This window comes from Trachurus trachurus (assembly GCF_905171665.1).
Source record: "Trachurus trachurus genome assembly, chromosome: 7".
Lineage (NCBI taxonomy): Eukaryota > Metazoa > Chordata > Actinopteri > Carangiformes > Carangidae > Trachurus > Trachurus trachurus.
In genome coordinates, this window is record NC_139901.1 from 7371251 (window position 1) to 7392359 (window position 21109).

At 42.3% G+C, this 21109-nt stretch overlaps 2 protein-coding genes and 1 long non-coding RNA gene across 3 annotated transcripts; all 3 read right to left on the minus strand.

The window, feature by feature from the left end:
- Window positions 1-1356: 1356 nt before the first annotated feature.
- haus7 (HAUS augmin-like complex, subunit 7) lies at window positions 1357-4073 on the minus strand. Its single transcript, XM_083974856.1, has 9 exons — window positions 4016-4073; window positions 3401-3516; window positions 3229-3299; window positions 3004-3065; window positions 2682-2872; window positions 2426-2534; window positions 2102-2314; window positions 1901-2012; window positions 1357-1821 (listed from the first exon to the last, which is right to left on the minus strand). Exons 1-9 carry the CDS (start codon window positions 4070-4072, stop codon window positions 1784-1786), a joined length of 969 nt encoding a protein of 322 aa, XP_083830982.1. The 5' UTR covers window position 4073; the 3' UTR covers window positions 1357-1783.
- A 1337-nt stretch (window positions 4074-5410) lies between these two features.
- On the minus strand, window positions 5411-6622 carry LOC310989245. Its single transcript, XR_014595527.1, has 3 exons — window positions 6514-6622; window positions 6288-6428; window positions 5411-6173 (listed from the first exon to the last, which is right to left on the minus strand). It is a non-coding gene; the product is annotated as an uncharacterized lncRNA (long non-coding RNA).
- A 2196-nt stretch (window positions 6623-8818) lies between these two features.
- On the minus strand, window positions 8819-11275 carry LOC310988089 (HAUS augmin-like complex subunit 7). The gene is made up of 9 exons (XM_083974604.1): window positions 11218-11275; window positions 10603-10718; window positions 10431-10501; window positions 10206-10267; window positions 9884-10074; window positions 9628-9736; window positions 9304-9516; window positions 9103-9214; window positions 8819-9023 (listed from the first exon to the last, which is right to left on the minus strand). Exons 1-9 carry the CDS (start codon window positions 11272-11274, stop codon window positions 8986-8988), a joined length of 969 nt encoding a protein of 322 aa, XP_083830730.1. The 5' UTR covers window position 11275; the 3' UTR covers window positions 8819-8985.
- Window positions 11276-21109: the final 9834 nt, after the last annotated feature.

Sequence of the window (21109 nt, forward strand, 5' to 3'; positions counted from 1 at the left end):
CTCATTGCTATATCACATTTTGCAGAAAAGTTATGGAGCATGATTGCATAATAATTGAATTATTTTGATGCAACTATTGTTAGGGTGAAATTCTGAGGTGATGCAGACGTTTATTAGGCTTGATCGATCAAGGAGAACAGAAAAGTTATGGACACAACATGAGTGGGTGATGCCACCTCAATTCTGAAAGTTCAGAGTTCAGAGTTCCCAAAGTTCAGATTCTTATACTAGAAAGGTGGACAAAGCCTACAAGGGGAGATGTGTTAACATGCTATTGGCTATTGCGCATAAACGTTAAGATACATTTTCACACCTCCTAGATGATGGGAGAACAACAATGGTTTCTCTCTCTCACACAAAGTGTTACATTGTGTGCTAGGTTATCACCTAGCTCTGCAGCTGTGTCTGGAACAACATGGCCTTGGCATGTTCCTGGGAGAGAATTCGGTGCAGATAAGTGTCTCTAGCAGTATATCTCAGAAAGGGGCAAGTAATTCTTAGCTTTCAACTATAAACAAAGAGGGATTGACCTTGAACCACACAAACTACATAGGGAAGTGAAATTCTTCTCTAACAATTTTGACCTGAAGCTGTATTGTATCTAGAAAACTGAAGCCAATTAACACTCAGGACTTAATTTTTCTTTATTAGTGACCCAATTCTGATCAAATTAAGCTACTTTCATGTTCAATACTTTTTTCTCAAAGACCAATGTCAGCATAAGATGTTGTTTCTTTGACAAAAGTTTTACTTACTTTCAATATGTACTAAACAAACAAACAAAGACATAATTTCATTAACATGAGAATTATTTTTGATAAAGTCCCACATCATGACTTAATCTGCTAAAGTTAAATCAATTCAAACATGGTTAATGTGTCATATAAGACATATTTTTTCTATTAGAATGTACGGGGCCACTCGACTCGGCCACTTTTTGTAATATCTTAAGTTTTAACCTGGTTTTAACATTAATATTTCGAACTCTCTGCTTTCGTGCTTATAGAATGGAGGCAGATATGTAATCTACATGTTTTGAAAATATATCCGTCCAGATATTCAACCTTTTTTCACCGTATGAAAATCCCAAAATCAGTTCGACTAAACTGGCAAGTGACATTTTGTTGTTCTTGTTATTTGTTCAAAACTGTCACGTCACTATTTTTGTGAAAAACCTGAATACATTGCATCAGAAACTGGCTGATCAAGGTGTGTCTGATTTACTTTTTTTGAAAAACTGTTTACACTTTTTTGTTGCTCACCTAATGAATTAATAAAAATGACACTAGACAATATCAAAACAATTTCAGTTCAAAATATTAACTTTTATTCAGAAATACAATATGCACATTTATATTGAGATCTAAAAGAGAACAACAGGAGTTTGGGTAAAAAAGGCACAGACACTGAAACCATCAGTTATGCTCATTATCGGAGAGCACTATCATACCAACTACATGGAATATTTAGTGATATTATGGTGTGTGTGCGTGTGTGTGTACCCCAAAAATATATATAATAAACAGGTACTACATCAAACTGTTTTCGATTAGACTCTTAGAAAGACAAGTGCAGTTCTGCTGAAATGTGTCTGAGCAACAGCAGCTCTCACCGGTGAACACTTCATGCTGAATCATACACAACTCTGTTCAATGTTTTAACACAAGTACAGATGAGACTCTCTCCACATCATTTCTGCATTACCCTGAGCACCTTTCTCGCTCCAGCAGCCAATCAACATGGTTTGAAGTTGTTTCCATCAGGAACGCTGCTGTGACAGAAACTATCCGATTCGCTTGGAGAGTTCTTCCATTTGGTCCACTAGAAAACAAAAACAAAGATATCAGCATTGTGCAACGAACTGTGTGAGCAACGTGCACATGAAAGAATATTCACTCACGCAATGTTTGCCTTTCTCCTCTCCTCCAGTAGCCTTGCTGCATTTGAAGCTGTCTCACTTCTTCATTCACACATGCAGAAGCCTCTGATACTTCATTCAGCACGTCCATCGCCTGAGAACAGATGCAGCTCAAAGTGTCAGACAGACTCACTCCCACAGGTCAGACTCATGTTGACACAGATTTCCTGTGAAGGAGCGTACCGTGTTGCAGGCCAGCAATAGTTGGTGTACTCTCCGGAACACGTCGGCGTCTTTGCTGAAGCTGGGGGGTTCTCTGGCACAGTACGCTCCCCAGTTTGTTTCATAAACGTGGCAGAAAGTAGCCATTAGCTGCTGGAGGTCACACGCCGCCACGCGCAACGAGCTCGGAGGAAACACGCTGGGACTCTGCGCCTCACCGTCCAGGAAGTCACACTGACGAGAACAGACAGAGCTCAACGTTCAGGTAGTGATGATGATGATGAACACAGAGTTCGTGTGGTGGTAAGTTCCTAAGGACATCCTGTTTCAATAAATGTGTAATACCTCCGACTTTAGCTGCTCCAGCATTGTCTGACTCGACTGTAGGAGGGCAGCAACATCGGCATCCTCTTTACACGGCTTAGAAGGTGACTTTGAGCCTTCGCATAAAGCCCTGTGGGGTCAAGCAGAGGCAGTAAGAGGAGATGAGCATAAAGACAACTGGAAGAAATAATGCAGTCAACGAAGATCCGTGAAACAAGTCTAAATGAAACGAGAATGACGACGTGCAGCAGAGGATAATCAAAGAGAGTGTGCATACTTGATGTGTACGGGCCAGGGGTCGAAAGTGGGTTCGAGCATTTGTGTGAGGTGAGGCAGATTCTCATCAGCGAAGAGCTCATCCAGCAGCATCTCCCCATTTATTCTGGCCTCAGCAGACTTACTGCAGCCGGGGACGACAGTTAAAAGCTGCTCCATGAACTGAAGCTGCCTGCGAGGACTCACGTCGCCCTGGATAAAAAGGTTTAACAAACAGACAAGAGACCAAAACAGTGTTCACATTCGTCGTGTTCATCATGCAAATGAATATCTCTATACATGTAAACTGATAACACTGACACCAGATGTGTGCGTCCTCTCACCCTGATGAGGTCCAGATCACCTGCTCTGCACAGCATCAGCTCCTGTCCAAGCTGAGCCATTTCTTTTCGTGCAAACACAGTATAAGAGGTTATTGTGTGAAGCAAAAAAAAAAAACAATACAATTAAAGCTCTGTAGATGTGCACTTTCACTGAGATAGGTTTTCTTTTATTACACAATGTTTCCATCAAAAGACAAGCAAGACTGTAAGTAAAGCTTTTGTTACCTTTAGTCAAAGCGTTTGGGTCTTTGGATTTTACCGACATCGCCTTGGAAGTGACAAAACTTGGGCTGATACTGTTAAATGACAGATAGAGCAGATGTGGTGTGCATTTATATTTATAATGAACTTATATTTGACAGATGGAGAGGAACAGTGGTGGTGATGGTTATTTTACCTGCTGCAGATCCACGCCAGTATGTCTGTGCGGTGCTGAGAGGGAGCACACAGCAGCTGCAGCATGCTGTCTGCCTCCTGCAGGTACAGACCCTCCACCAGCGGACAAGACGCAGCCTCAGCAAAGACAAAACACAAGCAGAACCATCAGTTGTACGAATAATTCTGTATTTAAAAAGCCCACAGAAAAACCCAGTAATAATAGTAATCTGTCAAGGGTTCATATGGAGAAACAAAACAGAGAGGTGCACAATATCAATGTGTTGTATTTAAATAAATAAAAACTTTTTATGCAAACATGGTGAAATGATACATGGTTATATTGTTTATGGTATGAATTGGGCAAACAGCGTGTCTCTATGTACTATGTTATTAAATGTCGGGTTAGCATTTCACAGGACACTGCTTTAAAATAACTTTGTGTGGTGCTGGTTGTTGTTGTTTTAACAGAAACATGGACGCACGACTGTGGGGGGCACTAAGTTACATGAACCGAGCAAAACAAGTTAATGTAATGGCTCTTGTGAGAAAAAGCAAAGACATAACAGTAGGACTCACCAAAAAAGCGCACTGTTTGATGTTATTTAAAACTAAAACTTAATTTAACTCATCTTACCTGCAACGCATCATACACAAGCCGAGCTCGTTGTATGTCTGTCAAAGGACCCGCCATTTTCCAAACAAACCCCTCACTCCTTCTCCTTGTCATTTATAGAGAGCCTAAGCGGAAGCAGGAAGTAACGGCGCCATGGGACCTCAACTCGGAAAAACTCGCCATTCAAATGAATGAGACTGAAACTTTTATTTCGTGATCCGATTGAATTGCGCCATGAGAAAAAAATATGTCCTCTACCTGTTTAAAACATCACGTTTCATCCCGAGAAATCAGCCGTTTATCGTAAAACGGCAACAGAAGAATGTATTTTGTGTAAAGACCGCTCTACCATGGATGTGGTTGATCGCAGCTGCTTCCTCATCCGTCTTCTTCTTCCTCCTCTTCCAGGTCCTCGGGGTTCTACACCGCCCATAGCCTGCAGTGGCAATTGTTGGTATTGCAGCTCAACACAACACAAGCAGAGAAATTATTTTATACTACTTGGGACAAAACAAACAACAAAAAACTGTACCAACCAGTGGTGTAGTCTAATTAGTTGTAGTGGGTACTCTGTTCATACCTGTATCACAAAGAGTTATACTGAAATAAACATGAATGCATTTTCAGTGGGTAGTGCGAGTATCACACTACAAAAGGGGGGGCTTGGCAGAGGTTCGGAGAGGGACCTGACGGTGTATGATTTGATTTACTTTGACTTTCATTGACTTACCAACTGTAGCTTTAAAGGCCCATCTGTCACGGACTGGACTGACCTAGAGAAATCCTACTGCATAGGTGGGCCAATGGATGATCAATAAATTCAAAAAGGTTGAATATGGAGAATGCCTATTAAAAGCTATATTTCTTCAAAAATAATACATCCACGGGGCGTTTAGAGGGGTGCAGAATAAAGTATTGCTTTTCCATATAATATTTAGTCTGAATTAACGATATACCGTACTATATTTTGACGTTTCTGCAGTGACTTCCTGTTTACATCGTACCAGCCAGTAGCATTGTGGGTCACTTCTCTGGCTGTTTTGCTAACCCTCCTCCCGGTCGTGTGCATTTATTTTCAACAAAGTCTTCTATAATCAATCAGTGGATTGATGGATTATCATATACATGTTACGATGTGTGTATTTGTGTAGTCTTATCTGTCATAAACAACAGATTACAGTTTACAGAGCTCGTTTGTGTCGCGGACTCGTGGTGCCACCGAGACGAGAGCTGAGACACCGGGTCAGAGGCTCTGATCGCAGGTTTGGTTTTCAGCCACAATGTGGAAGGAGCCTCCACTCTCCCTGTAACAAGTTACAAGTCATTTATCTAACAAAACAATAAGTCCAAAGCTGTTTAATGAAGGTAAAAATGAAACATAAGGGTCATATCCTGCATAGTCCTTCACCTCTGTGTCCTTTGATCAAAGCAGCATCCCTAGCAATGGTGTGTTAAACTAGATAGTGATTCAATAGGTAAAATGTCTCAGAGGACAAACAGCACGATGTATCTGAATTTACAGGACTTCTGATTTTTGATACATTTTCATGAATTAATCCATGTTACTAGTAGTTTTTAAAAAAAAGAAGTAGCTCGTAAAGTTCAACAGATGAACTGAGACATGGAAACAGAAACATTCTTGTACCAATCAAAACATGGCAGGCATTCATGCAAGTAAATACAACCACAGAACATGTGAAATTTAAAAATTTACTGTGAAGGTTTGAAAACAAATGAAAAAAAAAAAAAAAATCATTGTACTACACTAACATTTTCAGACATATCATACAGACAGCAATAGTTCAGGCATTTCATGAGTGCAATATATATATCAGTCAGTCCACATAAGGCAAGGAGTTGGATGTTTTTGAAAGCAAAAGCGGTTGAGTGTCATTTATATACAGGTCATTATCAAAATATTGCTTTATTTGTCAAATAAAAATATTCTCAGTTGACTTGTTGATTGGAATTCCACAGATAACCTGGAGACAAGTTGTGAAATAAGAGAGAAACTCTTGGAAATGTTCTGAGGAAACGGATGTCGGGGAGGAAAAAAATGAACTCATTGGCCATTTTCAGAGTCCTGGTTCCCACTCTCCTGCACCTCCAGCTCCTCCATGCTCACCATGTCAGGACTGATAGCGGCGTATCTCGTCCCATGGAACTGACGCAGGTGAATCTGAACATAAAATAAAAGTAATTCAGATAAACAGATTCATTTTTCTCTGATCAAACCTTTTGAGAAGAGGGAACCGACCGGCGACCGTACATGTGTGAAGGGATCTGACTGTACCTGTATGTAGAGGTTGACCTCTGCACTCCTGCACAAGTACGGGAAGTTTCCTCCCGTCTTGAGGTGAGCTCGTCGAGCGTTGGGGTATAGTTTATACATCTCCTCCTTGGCCTCCAGCGACAGCGCGCTCTGATCAAACACCTGAGCAACATTCATATTGAAAGCATCACGTTATTGTGGTAGAAACATTCACACATTGATGCTGGAGTAACTGTATCTTACTTACATCTATAATGGTGATGGCAATGTCTTTAATTTTATGTGGCTCCACATAAGAGTTCTGACAGTTGAGTGTTAGCCGCGATGCTAACTCACTTTGGTTCAGGCTCTCCAACTACAGCATATATGAACAAAGATGAGATGATCAACCAGTTTAAAAGGAAATGTAGTTAAACATGTAAATATGCAGTATCATCACCATGGTTTGTTGTATCAACACAGCTGCTGGCTTTACAGCTCACTCTAAAGAATAGGCTATATCTATGTAGTTTATGTTTTTTAGAGGTCCACTTTCTTTCCCAATAATCTGAAGGTTTGATTCTGTTTCTGTTCTAAAAGCAACACTCATAACTCTGGTCTACAAATTTGGGGAAATGATCAACCTCTGAGATAAAATGTGCTCATTCTTACATATTGTGATTCGATGCATCACTATGATGATCATGATGCCTCATAACTTTTCGACAAAGTACGGTAGAAGAATGAAAATGTACCACATGGAAATGTATCACCTAACTGTAATTTATTGGTCTTTAATTGCAAAGTACATTTGTCTTGGCCAGATCTATGCATCATACAGTTATATCTGGTGGCTTGTGAAAGAGTTATTGCTTAACATTTCCAAGGAACAGTCACCATATGCTTCTCCCAAACCACTTCTCATTTCACAGAGGGAACTAGATGACTTGGTCAGGGATTTGGAAGAGAGTGAGAGTAGGGCAGAGCTACTGGATTCCAGTTTACAACAGTGGTACCTCTTGTTGAAAAAAAACAAACAGTCAATGAATGGAAAGTTAAGTTATTGGTAGGGTGAAATTCTGAGGTGATGCAGAAGTTTATTAGGCTTGATCGATCAAGGAGAACAGAAAAGTTATCGACACAACATGAGTGGGTGATGCCACCTCAATTCTGAAAGTTCAGAGTTCAGAGTTCCCAAAGTTCAGATTCTTATACTAGAAAGGTGGACAAAGCCTACAAGGGGAGATGTGTTAACATGCTATTGGCTATTGTGCATAAACATTAAGATACATTTTCACACCTCCTAGATGATGGGAGAACAACAATGGTTTCTCTCTCTCTCTCTCTCTGTTACATTGTGTGTTAGGTTATCACCTAGCTCTGCAGCTGTGTCTGGAACAACATGGCCTTGGCATGTTCCTGGGAGAGAATTCGGTGCAGATAAGTGTCTCTAGCAGTATATCTCAGAAAGGGGCAAGTCATTCTTAGCTTTCAACTATAAACAAAGAGGGATTGACCTTGAACCACACAAACTACATAGGGAAGTGAAATTCTTCTCTAACAATTTTGACCTGAAGCTGTATTGTATCTAGAAAACTGAAGCCAATTAACACTCAGGACTTAATTTTTCTTTATTAGTGACCCAATTCTGATCAAATTAAGCTACTTTCATGTTCAATACTTTTTTCTCAAAGACCAATGTCAGCATAAGATGTTGTTTCTTTGACATAAGTTTTACTTATTTTCAATATGTACTAAACAAACAAAGACATAATTTAATTAACATGAGAATTATTTTTGATAAAGTCCCACATCATGACTTAATCTGCTAAAGTTAAATCATTTCAAACATGGTTAATGTGTGAAGACATATTTTTTCTATTAGAATGTACGGGGCCACTCGACTCGGCCACTTTGTGTAATATCTTACGTTTTAACGTTAATATTTCGAACTCTCTGCTTTCGTGCTTATAGAATGGAGGCAGATATGTAACATTTAATCTACATGTTTTGAAAATATATCCATTTACCAGATATTCAACCTTTTTTCACCGTATGAAAATCCCAAAATCAGTTCGACTAAACTGGCAGGTGACATTTTGTTGTTCTTGTTATTTGTTCAAAACTGTCACGTCACTATTTTTGTGAAAAACCTGAATACATTGCATCAGAAACTGGCTGATCAAGGTGTGTCTGATTTACTTTTTTGTTGCTCACCTAATGAATTAATAAAAATGACACTAGACAATATCAAAACAATTTAAGTTCAAAATATTAAATTTTATTCAGAAATACAATATTTATGCACTTTTATATTGAGATCTAAAAGAGAACAACAGGAGTTTGGGTAAAAAAGGCACAGACAGTGAAACCATCAGTTATGCTCATTATCGGAGAGCACCATCATACCAATTACATGGAATATTTAGTGATATTATGGTGTGTGCGCGTGTGTGCACCCCAAAAATATATATAATATACAGGTACTACATCAAACTGTTTTCGATTAGACTCTTAGAAAGACAAGTGCAGTTCTGCTGAAATGTGTCTGAGCAACAGCAGCTCTCACCGGTGAACACTTCATGCTGAATCATACACAACTCTGTTCAATGTTTTAACACAAGTACAGATGAGACTCTCTCCACATCATTTCTGCATTACCCTGAGCACCTTTCTCGCTCCAGCAGCCAATCAACATGGTTTGAAGTTGTTTCCATCAGGAACGCTGCTGTGACAGAAACTATCCGATTCGCTTGGCGAGTTCTTCCATTTGGTCCACTAGAAAACAAAAACAAAGATATCAACATTGTGCAACGAATTGTGTGAGCAACATGCACATGAAAGAATATTCACTCACGCAATGTTTGCCTTTCTCCTCTCCTCCAGTAGCCTTGCTGCATTTGAAGCTGTCTCACTTCTTCATTCACACATGCAGAAGCCTCTGATACTTCATTCAGCACGTCCATCGCCTGAGAACAGATGCAGCTCAAAGTGTCAGACAGACTCACTCCCACAGGTCAGACTCATGTTGACACAGATTTCCTGTGAAGGAGCGTACCGTGTTGCAGGCCAGCAATAGTTGGTGTACTCTCCGGAACACGTCGGCGTCTTTGCTGAAGCTGGGGGGTTCTCTGGCGCAGTACGCTCCCCAGTTTGTTTCATAAACGTGGCAGAAAGTAGCCATTAGCTGCTGGAGGTCACACGCCGCCACGCGCAACGAGCTCGGAGGAAACGTGCTGGGACTCTGCGCCTCACCGTCCAGGAAGTCACACTGACGAGAACAGACAGAGCTCAACGTTCAGGTAGTGATGATGATGATGAACACAGAGTTCGTGTGGTGGTAAGTTCCTAAGGACATCCTGTTTCAATAAATGTGTAATACCTCCGACTTTAGCTGCTCCAGCATTGTCTGACTCGACTGTAGGAGGGCAGCAACATCGGCATCCTCTTTACACGGCTTAGAAGGTGACTTTGAGCCTTTGCATAAAGCCCTGTGGGGTCAAGCAGAGGCAGTAAGAGGAGATGAGCATAAAGACAACTGGAAGAAATAATGCAGTCAACGAAGATCCGTGAAACAAGTCGAAACGAAACGAGAATGACGACGTGCAGCAGAGGATAATCAAAGAGAGTGTGCATACTTGATGTGTACGGGCCAGGGGTCGAAAGTGGGTTCGAGCATTTGTGTGAGGTGAGGCAGATTCTCATCAGCGAAGAGCTCATCCAGCAGCATCTCCCCATTTATTCTGGCCTCAGCAGACTTACTGCAGCCGGGGACGACAGTTAAAAGCTGCTCCATGAACTGAAGCTGCCTGCGAGGACTCACGTCGCCCTGGATAAAAAGGTTTAACAAACAGACAAGAGACCAAAACAGTGTTCACATTCGTCGTGTTCATCATGCAAATGAATATCTCTATACATGTAAACTGATAACACTGACACCAGATGTGTGCGTCCTCTCACCCTGATGAGGTCCAGATCACCTGCTCTGCACAGCATCAGCTCCTGTCCAAGCTGAGCCATTTCTTTTCGTGCAAACACAGTATAAGAGGTTATTGTGTGAAGCAAAAAAAAAAAACAATACAATTAAAGCTCTGTAGATGTGCACTTTCACTGAGATAGGTTTTCTTTTATTACACAATGTTTCCATCAAAAGACAAGCAAGACTGTAAGTAAAGCTTTTGTTACCTTTAGTCAAAGCGTTTGGGTCTTTGGATTTTACCGACATCGCCTTGGAAGTGACAAAACTTGGGCTGATACTGTTAAATGACAGATAGAGCAGATGTGGTGTGCATTTATATTTATAATGAACTTATATTTGACAGATGGAGAGGAACAGTGGTGGTGATGGTTATTTTACCTGCTGCAGATCCACGCCAGTATGTCTGTGCGGTGCTGAGAGGGAGCACACAGCAGCTGCAGCATGCTGTCTGCCTCCTGCAGGTACAGACCCTCCACCAGCGGACAAGACGCAGCCTCAGCAAAGACAAAACACAAGCAGAACCATCAGTTGTACGAATAATTCTGTATTTAAAAAGCCCACAGAAAAACCCAGTAATAATAGTAATCTGTCAAGGGTTCATATGGAGAAACAAAACAGAGAGGTGCACAATATCAATGTGTTGTATTTAAATAAATAAAAACTTTTTATGCAAACATGGTGAAATGATACATGGTTATATTGTTTATGGTATGAATTGGGCAAACAGCGTGTCTCTATGTACTATGTTATTAAATGTCGGGTTAGCATTTCACAGGACACTGCTTTAAAATAACTTTGTGTGGTGCTGGTTGTTGTTGTTTTAACAGAAACATGGACACACGACTGTGGGGGGCACTAAGTTACATGAACCGAGCAAAACAAGTTAATGTAATGGCTCTTGTGAGAAAAAGCAAAGACATAACAGTAGGACTCACCAAAAAAGCGCACTGTTTGATGTTATTTAAAACTAAAACTTAATTTAACTCATCTTACCTGCAACGCATCATACACAAGCCGAGCTCGTTGTATGTCTGTCAAAGGACCCGCCATTTTCCAAACAAACCCCTCACTCCTTCTCCTTGTCATTTATAGAGAGCCTAAGCGGAAGCAGGAAGTAACGGTCACCATGGGACCTCATATATACAACAACGTTGAGGTGCATTACCGCCACCTACTGCGCTGGAGTGTGAGCCAGAGTCACCTATTCCCATAATAATGATAATATATAAAAACAATTAAAACAAACAAGAGGGGGAAAAAAACTAAACTCTTCTATCCAACCCTGTGTCTTTCATGAATTGTTGCACGAATTCAGTCTGTATTTAAAAAGCCCCAGTAATAATAGTAATCTGTCGAGGGTTCATATGGAGAAATAAAACAGAGAGGTGCACAATATCAGTATCATAATGGCAATGTGACACAATGGCACAACATGATTGGATTGGAATGTGTTTAAATATTTTCTCATTATCATTCATTAATCATATAGGCTACTCTACTCTAATATTATATAATAATAACATATAAATACTGGTATTGCTATTTGCTATTTAATAACTGTGCTATACATGTATTTGCTGTCTGCTGCTGCAACCTTGTAAATTTCCCTAAAGTAGCTTCCAGGTCATGTGACCTATTGACCCTAAATCAGTGCAGTACACTGACTGTGTGAGACAATACTGCATTTTAAAACTCCTCATATTGTGTATTAATTTTTAGTTTCACAATTTAAATATTAGCATTTTAGTTCAGTAGCTTCCAGGTCATTTTACCTAGGCTATTGGGCCCTAAAACCAGACAGTGCTGGTGCTTCTCATATTTTGTTGTCTACAGCTGCAACCTTGTAACGTGGGACGAATAAAGGATAATCTTATCTTATCTTATCTTATCTTATCTTATCTTATCTTATCATGCATATCTCGCACCCGCACGAAAGCACGCGCCGACGTTCCGTAGAAGTCATGGCAACGGACCTGTGACCGAACTGTTCTGTGTCTCATTTGCACTCGGACTTCACCTTGTGTTGACCCAGCGCAAAACCTCTGTTGGCAAATTGACCTTTTGTGGACTTGAGCGAACTATAAAACCCTTTGGACACCTTTGGAAAGCTGTGAACAGATCTTCGGAAAACTATCGATTGGAAGACTCTACTGGAGAAGACCCACCTGCAGATTTAATCAGCGGAAAGCAAGGCCCGGTCGGACCCCCCACCGGACAGCACCTGCTTTGGACCCAGTCCTTTGCAGGTAATGACATGTGTTTTCATTTTATATGCTACCAAATGCCTCAGTTCATCTTCTTGAACCGCCCAAATTTGGTTTTAATCCCAAAAGCTCACAATTGATGTAGGCTAACTTATTGAATATTAGCATAAAACATTAATAGAATGTTAGCTTCATAATGATACTTGACATTTTCTTCGTGTAAAATGATGATTTATCAGAAAACTGGGCCTTGTTTCCCGGGCCAGATGTGGAATGTGTTAACAATTAAGTATTGACTCAAACACGCTGATATTTTGGTTTGACATTACAATTTTAAAACAAATTGCTGTCGAAAATGTAATATTAATTGGGACTGGGCTTTTTTTTTTTTTTTTTCAAAAAATGCTAATTAACCCTTTGATGCACAACATGGGTCTAAAGTGACCCGAGTGAGTTTTTTTGTGCTATATCTTTGCGAAAAATGTATTTCATCATATAGAATTCCAGGTATTCCTCAATTAACTTGTTTTTGATCATAATACATCCTTATTTTATTTTTTACTTTTTCACTTTTTTAATAAAAACACATTTTGTATCACTACCCCTCTAATGCGCAACATGGGTCTAAAATGACCCACATTCATTTCCAATGTGATTTCATGCTGAGTGATAGTTTCTTTGCTGTAACTTTTGAAATCTATCTATTTTATGATTGAATGTTCCAAGTATTATTTAATATATTGTTTTTTATTAGTGGGGTCATTATTTCCATTTTTCATTTCTTACTTGTGAACAAAAATGAACAAAAATGTCTCAGTGAGTGGACCAGTTGAAAAAACAAGTATAGCAAGAATACTTTAATTTTAGCATTCCCTCACTATCTATACCAACAACAGACCATTGTTTCCTTGATTACAATAATGACTAGTCATTACTTGTCCTTTTTCCCCATTAATAGCTCTGTTGACATATTCTACTGTGGTCAACAGCTAGCCATAGTTTATTCTATCTGAGTAGGCTATTTCAATGTTATATCTTTGAAATCACTGCACAGTATTTATCATTTTCTTCAGTAAATATTCTTTTTTAAGCACATATAATCATATTTACTTGTTTTACAATTATTCCAATTTACCTAAAGAAACATTTGATGACTCATTAAAGATAACTGTGCATAATTGATAAGGTTTTAGTTACCTTGAATAAGTAGCTACATTACTTGTCATAAAGGGAAATACCTTAATATTAGCAAGTTAGCTAACTGTTAACATGATGACATGTTCTAGCTGGTGACAACAATAGAATAATATTCTATTGTAGACACCAGCTAGAACATGTCAACAGCTACCTAGCTAGCTAGCTGGTGACATGTTCTACTGTAGTTAACTAATACAGTAGAATGTAGAAATGTCAACTGCTAGCTAGCTAACTGGTCCACTCTCTGAGACTTTTTGTCTATTTGTTCATAAAATAAGAAAGTAAAAATGGAAATAACACCCTGTACTAATTAAAAACAAGATATTCAAATGATACTTGGAGGATTCAATCATAAAATATATTGATTTTAAAAGATACCACAAAGAAACACTCACCCAGCATGAATTCACATGGAAAATGAATGCGGGTCATTTTAGACCCATGTTGCGCATTAGAGGGGGTGTGCATATGTTGTGCATCAAAGGGTTAATACAAATCTATATATGTGTTGTCACCATGGAGATGATGGAACGTGCAGGTCCAGGGCCCATTCCTCTGTTTGCCTTTTGAAGTTGAACTATTTTAAAGTTACAGTTTATTAGCCTACATTTAAAAAGTATTTATTCTGACACAATATTTGTCTGTGAACTAAAACGTTATTAAACACGAGAGACTACATAATTGACATCAACAAACATCAATTGACTATGGGATGTGAGCTATTGATCAGAGATAGAAACCTGTAAATCTGAAAACTAGTTCAAAGTGTGCAGCTGTGTAACAAACACGTTTCTTGGAGGTTCCCATGATGAGTGTGTGGTTCCTCTGCTGCAGCTACCGCCAACCCACACACATCAACATCATCACTGCTCTACATGTCCTGCTCCAGCCTCTTTATCAATGGATGCTTTTATGGATCATGTGACATTTTCACATTTTTCTCCCCAGCTGGCTTTTCTCCCGCGTCCTCCACCCAGCGGTTGACATCACCTCCACCTCCATCACCTCTATCACCACCATCACCTCCACCTCCATCACCTCCACCTCCATCACCTCCACCTCCACCTCCATCACCTCCACCTCCATCACCACCACCAGCCATCAGGATGCAGGGCCACCAGCCAGGTGACTCCGCTCCACCTCTCTACTTTGTCTTAGATGCTGCTTCTCCTGCTTTCATGGATGCTGCACCTGATCTGTTTGTTCCTGCTGCACCTCCTACTGCTCCTCCTCTTGCTCCTCCTGCTGCTCCTCTTGCTTTCTGGCAGGCTGCTCCTCTTGCTTTCTGGCAGGCTGCTCCTCCTGCTGCACCCCCTCTTGCTCCCCCTGCTGCTCCTCTTGCTTTCTGGCAGGCTGCTCCTCCTGCTGCTCCTCTTGCTTTCTGGCAGGCTGCTCCTCCTGCTGCACCCCCTCTTGCTCCTCCTGCTGCTCCTCTTGCTTTCTGGCAGGCTGCTCCTCCTGCTGCACCCCCTCTTGCTCCTCCTGCTGCTCCTCTTGCTTTCTGGCAGGCTGCTCCTCCTGCTGCTCCTTCTGCTTTCTGGCAGACGCTGCCTCCTGCTGCTCCTCCTTCTTTCTCTGCTGCTCCTCCTGTTGCACCTCCTGCTTTCTGGCAGTCTGCTCCTCCTTTCTTCTCTGCTGCTCCTCCTGCTTTCTCTGAGACTCCTCCTCCTTCTTACTCTGCTGCTCCTCTTGATTTCTGGGCGAATTCTCCTCCTACTTACTCTGCTGCTCCTCCTGCTTTCTGGGAGACTTCTCCTCCTTCTTACTCTGCTGCTCCTCCTTTTTTCTGGGAGAATTCTCCTCCTACTTACTCTACTGGTCCTCCTGCTTTCACTGCTGCACCTCCTCCTGCTCCCCCTGCAGACTCCTTGCCCTCCTTCTCTCCCTGCTCCACCTGCCCTTCTGCAGATGGCTCTCCCTGCTCTCCCTCTCCCCCCTGCCCCCCTGCTGTCCACTCCTCCAGCTTTCCCCCTTGCAGCTCTCCCCCCTTTGCTTCCCAGCCTGCTCCTCCTGCTTCTCCTTTCCGTCCCATTTCTCCTGCTGCTGTCACTCCTCTCAGCGCTGCTCCTCCTCTTGTTGTCCCTGCTTTGAGGCCTGCTCCCTCTGCTGTCAGGCCTCGTGCTCCTGCTCTCCAGCGTGTTCCTCCTTCTCTGCAGCGTGCTGGTCCTCGCCTTGCCTCTGCTTTCCGACCTGTTCCTCCTTCTACTCCTCTATCTCCTTCTCCTCCTGCTACTCCTCTATCTCCTTCTCCTCCTCCTGTAACTCCTCTATCTCCTTCTCCTCCACCTGCTACCCCTCTACCTCCTACTCTTCTACTCCCTGCTCCTCGCCGTCCTGGTCTTCGACCTCCTACACCTTTCCCCCTTACTCTATCTCCTTCTCCTCCTCCTGCTACTCCTCTATCTCCTTCTCCTCCACCTGCTACTCCTCTACCTCCTACTCTTCTACTTCCTGCTCCTCGCCGTCCTGCTCCTCGACCTCCTACTCCTTTCCCGCGTACTCCTCTATCTCCTTCTCCTCCACCTTCTACTCCTCTATCTCCTTCTCCTCCTGCAACTCCTCTATCTCCTTCTCTTCCACCTGCTACTCGTCTACCTCCTACTCTTCTACTTCCTGCTCCTCGCCGTCCTGCTCCTCGACCTCCTACTCCTTTCCCGCTTACTCCTCTATCTCCTTCTCCTCCTACCACTCCTCTATCTCCTTCTCCTCCTCCTGCTACTCCTCTATCTCCTTCTCCTCCTCCACCTGCAACTCCTCTATCTCCTTCTCCTCCACCTGCTACTCTTCTACCTCCTACTCTTCTACTTCCTGCTCCTCGCCGTCGTGCTCCTCGACCTCCTACTCCTTTTCCGCTTACTCCTCTATCTCCTCCTCCTACTCCTCCTACTCCTCCTCCACCTGCTACTCCTCTATCTCCTTCTCCTCCACCTGCTACTCCGCTACCCCCTACTCTTCTACTTCCTGCTCCTCGCCGTCCTGCTCCTCGACCTCCTACTCCTTTCCCACGTACTCCTCCATCTCCTTCTCCTCCACCTGCTACTCCTCTATCTCCTTCTCCTCCTCCACCTACTCCTCTATTTCCTTCTGCCTCTTCTCTTCTGCCTTATTCTCGTCCTTCTGCCCCCCGGGGTGTTTCTCTTGGTTCTGCTCATGTTTTCCAGCCTGTTGGTGTTCCACCCCGCTCCTCCAGGAGGTGCCGGCAGGAGGAGGAGGACCAGGTGGTGCCAGGTGCTCCAGCCAAGAGGCCCAGGCTGTGAGAGGACAGGTATCACTCAGTCACTTCACCCTGCACCACCACTTGAAGAAAGTTTCCACCCTGAGGCCTCTAAACTGCCCAGGTAGCATCTTGCACCTGAGCTTTTTATTCTGTAGTTGCACATTTAGGTTCAGTGGCTCGATCAACCATTTTTCTTGGGACTGGCCTTTGCGTCTGGCGGGGTTCGGTCAATTTGGTTGGTTGAGCTTTATATTATTCACCAAACACTTTATTGCACTTGGTTTTTTCTGTAGTTCTGCACATTTAGGTTGGCTCGATCAACCATTTTTCTTGGGACTGGCCTCTATGTCTGGCGGGGTTCGGTCAGTTTGGTTGGTTGAGTTTTATATTATTCACCAAACACTTTATTGCACTTGGTTTTTTCTGTAGTTCTGCACATTTAGGTTTAGTGGCTTGATCAACCATTTTTCTTGGGACTGGCCTTTGCGTCTGGCGGGGTTCGGTCAATTTGGTTGGTTGAGCATCATAATTCTCCCTCTTATAGTAGTGCCCCCCACACACACATCGACCCCCCTCTCCCACCCCTCCCCCTCCCCCTCGCCCAGAGTCAGCTGGGATCAACTCTGGAGATCCCAGCTGACGAGGACGAAAAAGGTGAGTGTGAGCTTCTCTATGTTGATCCTGTTTACCTCCATGTTTGGTTCTTGTTCATCACACTAACCATGACTTCCCTCTGCCTCCCGAGCTGAACTTGTCTCTTAGAGCTGCTGTCTTATGAGGACGGAAAAGGTGCGTATGAGCCTCTGACACGGAAAACAAATCACCTATAGTGTAGTTTATAAAATATAAACATAGGCAGCAAGTTGTGGTATTGTGAGAACCTGTTTACTCTGGTGTTCTGTATGTTTATTGTTACAATTATTTTTATTTAAAGATAATTAGTCTCACCGACCTTTTTTTTTCTTCCTCTGCCTCCTGAGCTGCTGATGGACGGAGAACCATGGACAGAGAAAGTGAGTATGATGAGCAACATTATAAAATACCAAGACAGTATTCAATATTCAATGTAGTATTTCAAACATCACTGCCTCACTAACCATTATGCCTTTTTCCTCCCACTCTGCCTCCTGAGCTGCTGCTGTTCACCATGGACTGAAGATTGTTGCTGAGCATCCAACATTGAAATCGCTCATCATACACACAGGAGCCCTTGATGTTGTGAAGCAACAATCAGAGCTATTAAAACGAGACTTCATGGAACTGATAAACAAAGTTCAGTGTTTGAATACTGAGGTGTTTTTCAGTGGACCTCTGCCAACAGTTCGGCGAGGAGATGAGAGATTCAGCAGGCTGATGATGCTGAACAGATGGCTTAAAGATACATGTACTGCTCAATCACTGAACTTTATTGACAACTTCAACATCTTTTGGGAACGCAGGCACCTCTTTAAGGCAGATGGATTTAGCCTTAACAAGTCAGGAGTACAGCTGCTAAGTGCCAACATCTTTTACTTTTTGCGTCAGGCACCAGCAGTCCCTGTCAAGGACAAGAGACAAAACAATCCAAAACAGCAGATAAGACGGCACTCTGGTGAGGGCGCTGAGATAAGGATTGACAACGGAGGACAGCAGACTCGTGCACCTGCAACGTCACCATCTGCACCCCAGCAACTGGATTATCCACCAGCCCCAACAACGTCATCATCTTCACCCCAACAAGTGGATCATCCACCAGCCCCAACAACGTCATCACCTGCACCCCAACAAGTGGATCATCCACCAGCCCCAACAACGTCATCATCTGCACCCCAACAAGTGGATTATACACCAGCCCCAACAACGGCATCATCTGCACCCCAACAAGTGGATCATCCACCAGCCCCAACAGCGTCATCATCTGCACCCCAGCAACTGGATTATCCACCAGCCCCAACGTCATCATCTGCACCCCAACAAGTGGATTATCCACCAGACCCATCAGCTCAACACGAGGAGTCTCCCTTAGCCCCAAAAGCCCCAAAGGGGGAGTCTCCCCCGGCCCCAACAGGAGACTCCCAACATTCAACCCCCCGAACCCCATCCAGCCCCCAACTCTCTTCATCTAGTCCTGACTCCCCATTTCTGGATTTCCCTGACAGGATGAAGAGCTTTCTCACTAGTGGAATCCAACTAACACCACGCCAGGGTCTCGTATTTTCCCCAATTAACCCCCCACATCGTCCACCCCCTCGCATTCCACCGCGTCAGAAACAACTCTCGACCAAAAGTCACCGAGCCCCCCCACTTCCTCTGAATCATCATATCATTGAGTCTGAATGATATGTGCCGGGTCCAGGCTGCAATAATGATATCAAGAATGTTCTTTCCCAGGAAAAGTCAGGGCCCTATGGAGTTCAGGCAGCTTTCTCAATCCCTGTGGTGACGGGTAACAGAAAAGTGATCAAACTGGTGAGAAATAAAAAGGGTTCAATTAAATCTACCAATGTAGTGAGTATAGCTTGTCAACCTCGAAACTCACCAGTGTCTCCTGTTATCTCCACAAGGTTAGCTCTACTTAATATAAGATCACTAGCCAACAAATCCTTGTTAGTAAATGACATCATTATGACCTATAATCTAGACTTCTTACTTCTTAGTGAAACATGGCTGACTGAATGTAGCTGTGCTACCATTCTCAATGAGGCTGCACCAACAAATTTCAGTTTTATGAATAAGTGTCGAAGTGGTAAGAAAGGCGGGGGAGTTGCTGCCATTTTTAAATCTGTATTTCAGTGCAAGGAAACTATATTTGGTGATTTTAGCTCTTTTGAATATCTCTGTTTTTTAGTAAAGGGGGATCCAAAAGTTCTCTTCCTAATTATTTACAGACCACCAAGATACCCAGGAAAATTCTTTGATGAGTTTGCCGAACTGCTGTCAGTTATCTGCACTGACTACAACTTTTTTATCATGACAGGGGATTTTAACATTCACATAGACAATAACATGGACACAAATGCCAAAGAACTTTGCTCTCTTCTTGACACTTTTGGCCTCTCCCAACATGTGAAAGGGCCCACACACACCCGAGGCCACACTCTGGATCTGGTTATCTCTAGAGGTGTTGACATTACATCTGTTGATATCAAGGACTTGGCTCTTTCTGATCATTTCTGTGTGTTCTTTGACTTACAGATAACTCCGGACATGCAGTTACCCTCTGTATCTGTTAGGAAAAGGTTCATAAATGAGAATACCAGTGTTAAGTTTATGGAGGCTATAGTCATGTCACCAACTGTGAGTGCAGAGACAGTTGATGAACTCCTGGACAATTTCAACTGCAAAATCTCAAATGTCATTGATACCATTGCACCTTTTAAAACTAAGATGACCTTGGCCAGACAGAGAACACCATGGAGGAACACTTTGATGGTAAAGGCTCTGAAAACAGAATGCAGGAAAGCTGAGCGTAAATGGAGAAAAACTAAACTTCAAATCCACCATGACCTCTACAAACAAAGTCTTTGTAATTTTAACCATGGGCTATTCAAGGCTAGACAGCAATACTTTACTGAAATGATTAATAAGAATATCAACAACACTCGTGCTCTGTTTGCTATGGTTGATAAGCTTACAACCCCCCCAAAAGAGATAGCTTCAGAACTCTTTTCCACAGAAAAATGCAATGAATTTGCTTACTTCTTCAATGAAAAAATCAAATCCATAAGGCTAAATATCAACACAAATCAGCAAAATAATACAATGATGCAATCCCTAAAATCACCTAGGAATAAATCAACTGTAATGTCAGAGTTTAATACAGTTGACCAAAAAACCTTAGAAGAAACAGTTCAGCATCTTAAAACATCGACATGTTGTCTTGACACAATACCATCGGACTTTTTTAAAACTATTATAAGCTCTGTCCAAACAGATCTGCAGCAAATAATAAATTGCTCACTTCAATCAGGCACGTTTCCTAAACCCCTGAAAGTAGCTGCCATCAAGCCACTCTTAAAAAAGAGAACATTGGATACTACAATTTTAACCAATTACAGACCCATCTCAAATCTTCCCTTTATAGCCAAGATCGTTGAGAAAGTGGTTTTTAATCAACTCAGCAACTTCTTGAACTCCAGTGGACTCTTTGACAAATTTCAATCAGGCTTCCGACCTCACCACAGTACAGAAACAGCTCTGATTAGAGTGTTAAATGACATAAGGCTGAACACTGACTCAGGCAAGGTGTCAGTTCTGGTCATGTTGGATCTCAGTGCTGCGTTTGACA

Coding starts and splice junctions, on each gene's coding strand:
- haus7 (XM_083974856.1), bottom strand. CDS start 4,072: ATGGCGGGTCCTTTGACAGACATACAACGAGCTCGGCTTGTGTATGAT. Junction 2,535..2,681: donor CCCTGGCCCGTACACATCAA/GTATGCACACTC, acceptor TTGACCCCACAG/GGCTTTATGCGAAGGCTCAA. Junction 2,315..2,425: donor TGGAGCAGCTAAAGTCGGAG/GTATTACACATT, acceptor TGTTCTCGTCAG/TGTGACTTCCTGGACGGTGA.
- LOC310988089 (XM_083974604.1), bottom strand. CDS start 11,274: ATGGCGGGTCCTTTGACAGACATACAACGAGCTCGGCTTGTGTATGAT. Junction 10,268..10,430: donor CCCAAACGCTTTGACTAAAG/GTAACAAAAGCT, acceptor TTGCACGAAAAG/AAATGGCTCAGCTTGGACAG. Junction 10,075..10,205: donor GTGATCTGGACCTCATCAGG/GTGAGAGGACGC, acceptor CTTTTTATCCAG/GGCGACGTGAGTCCTCGCAG.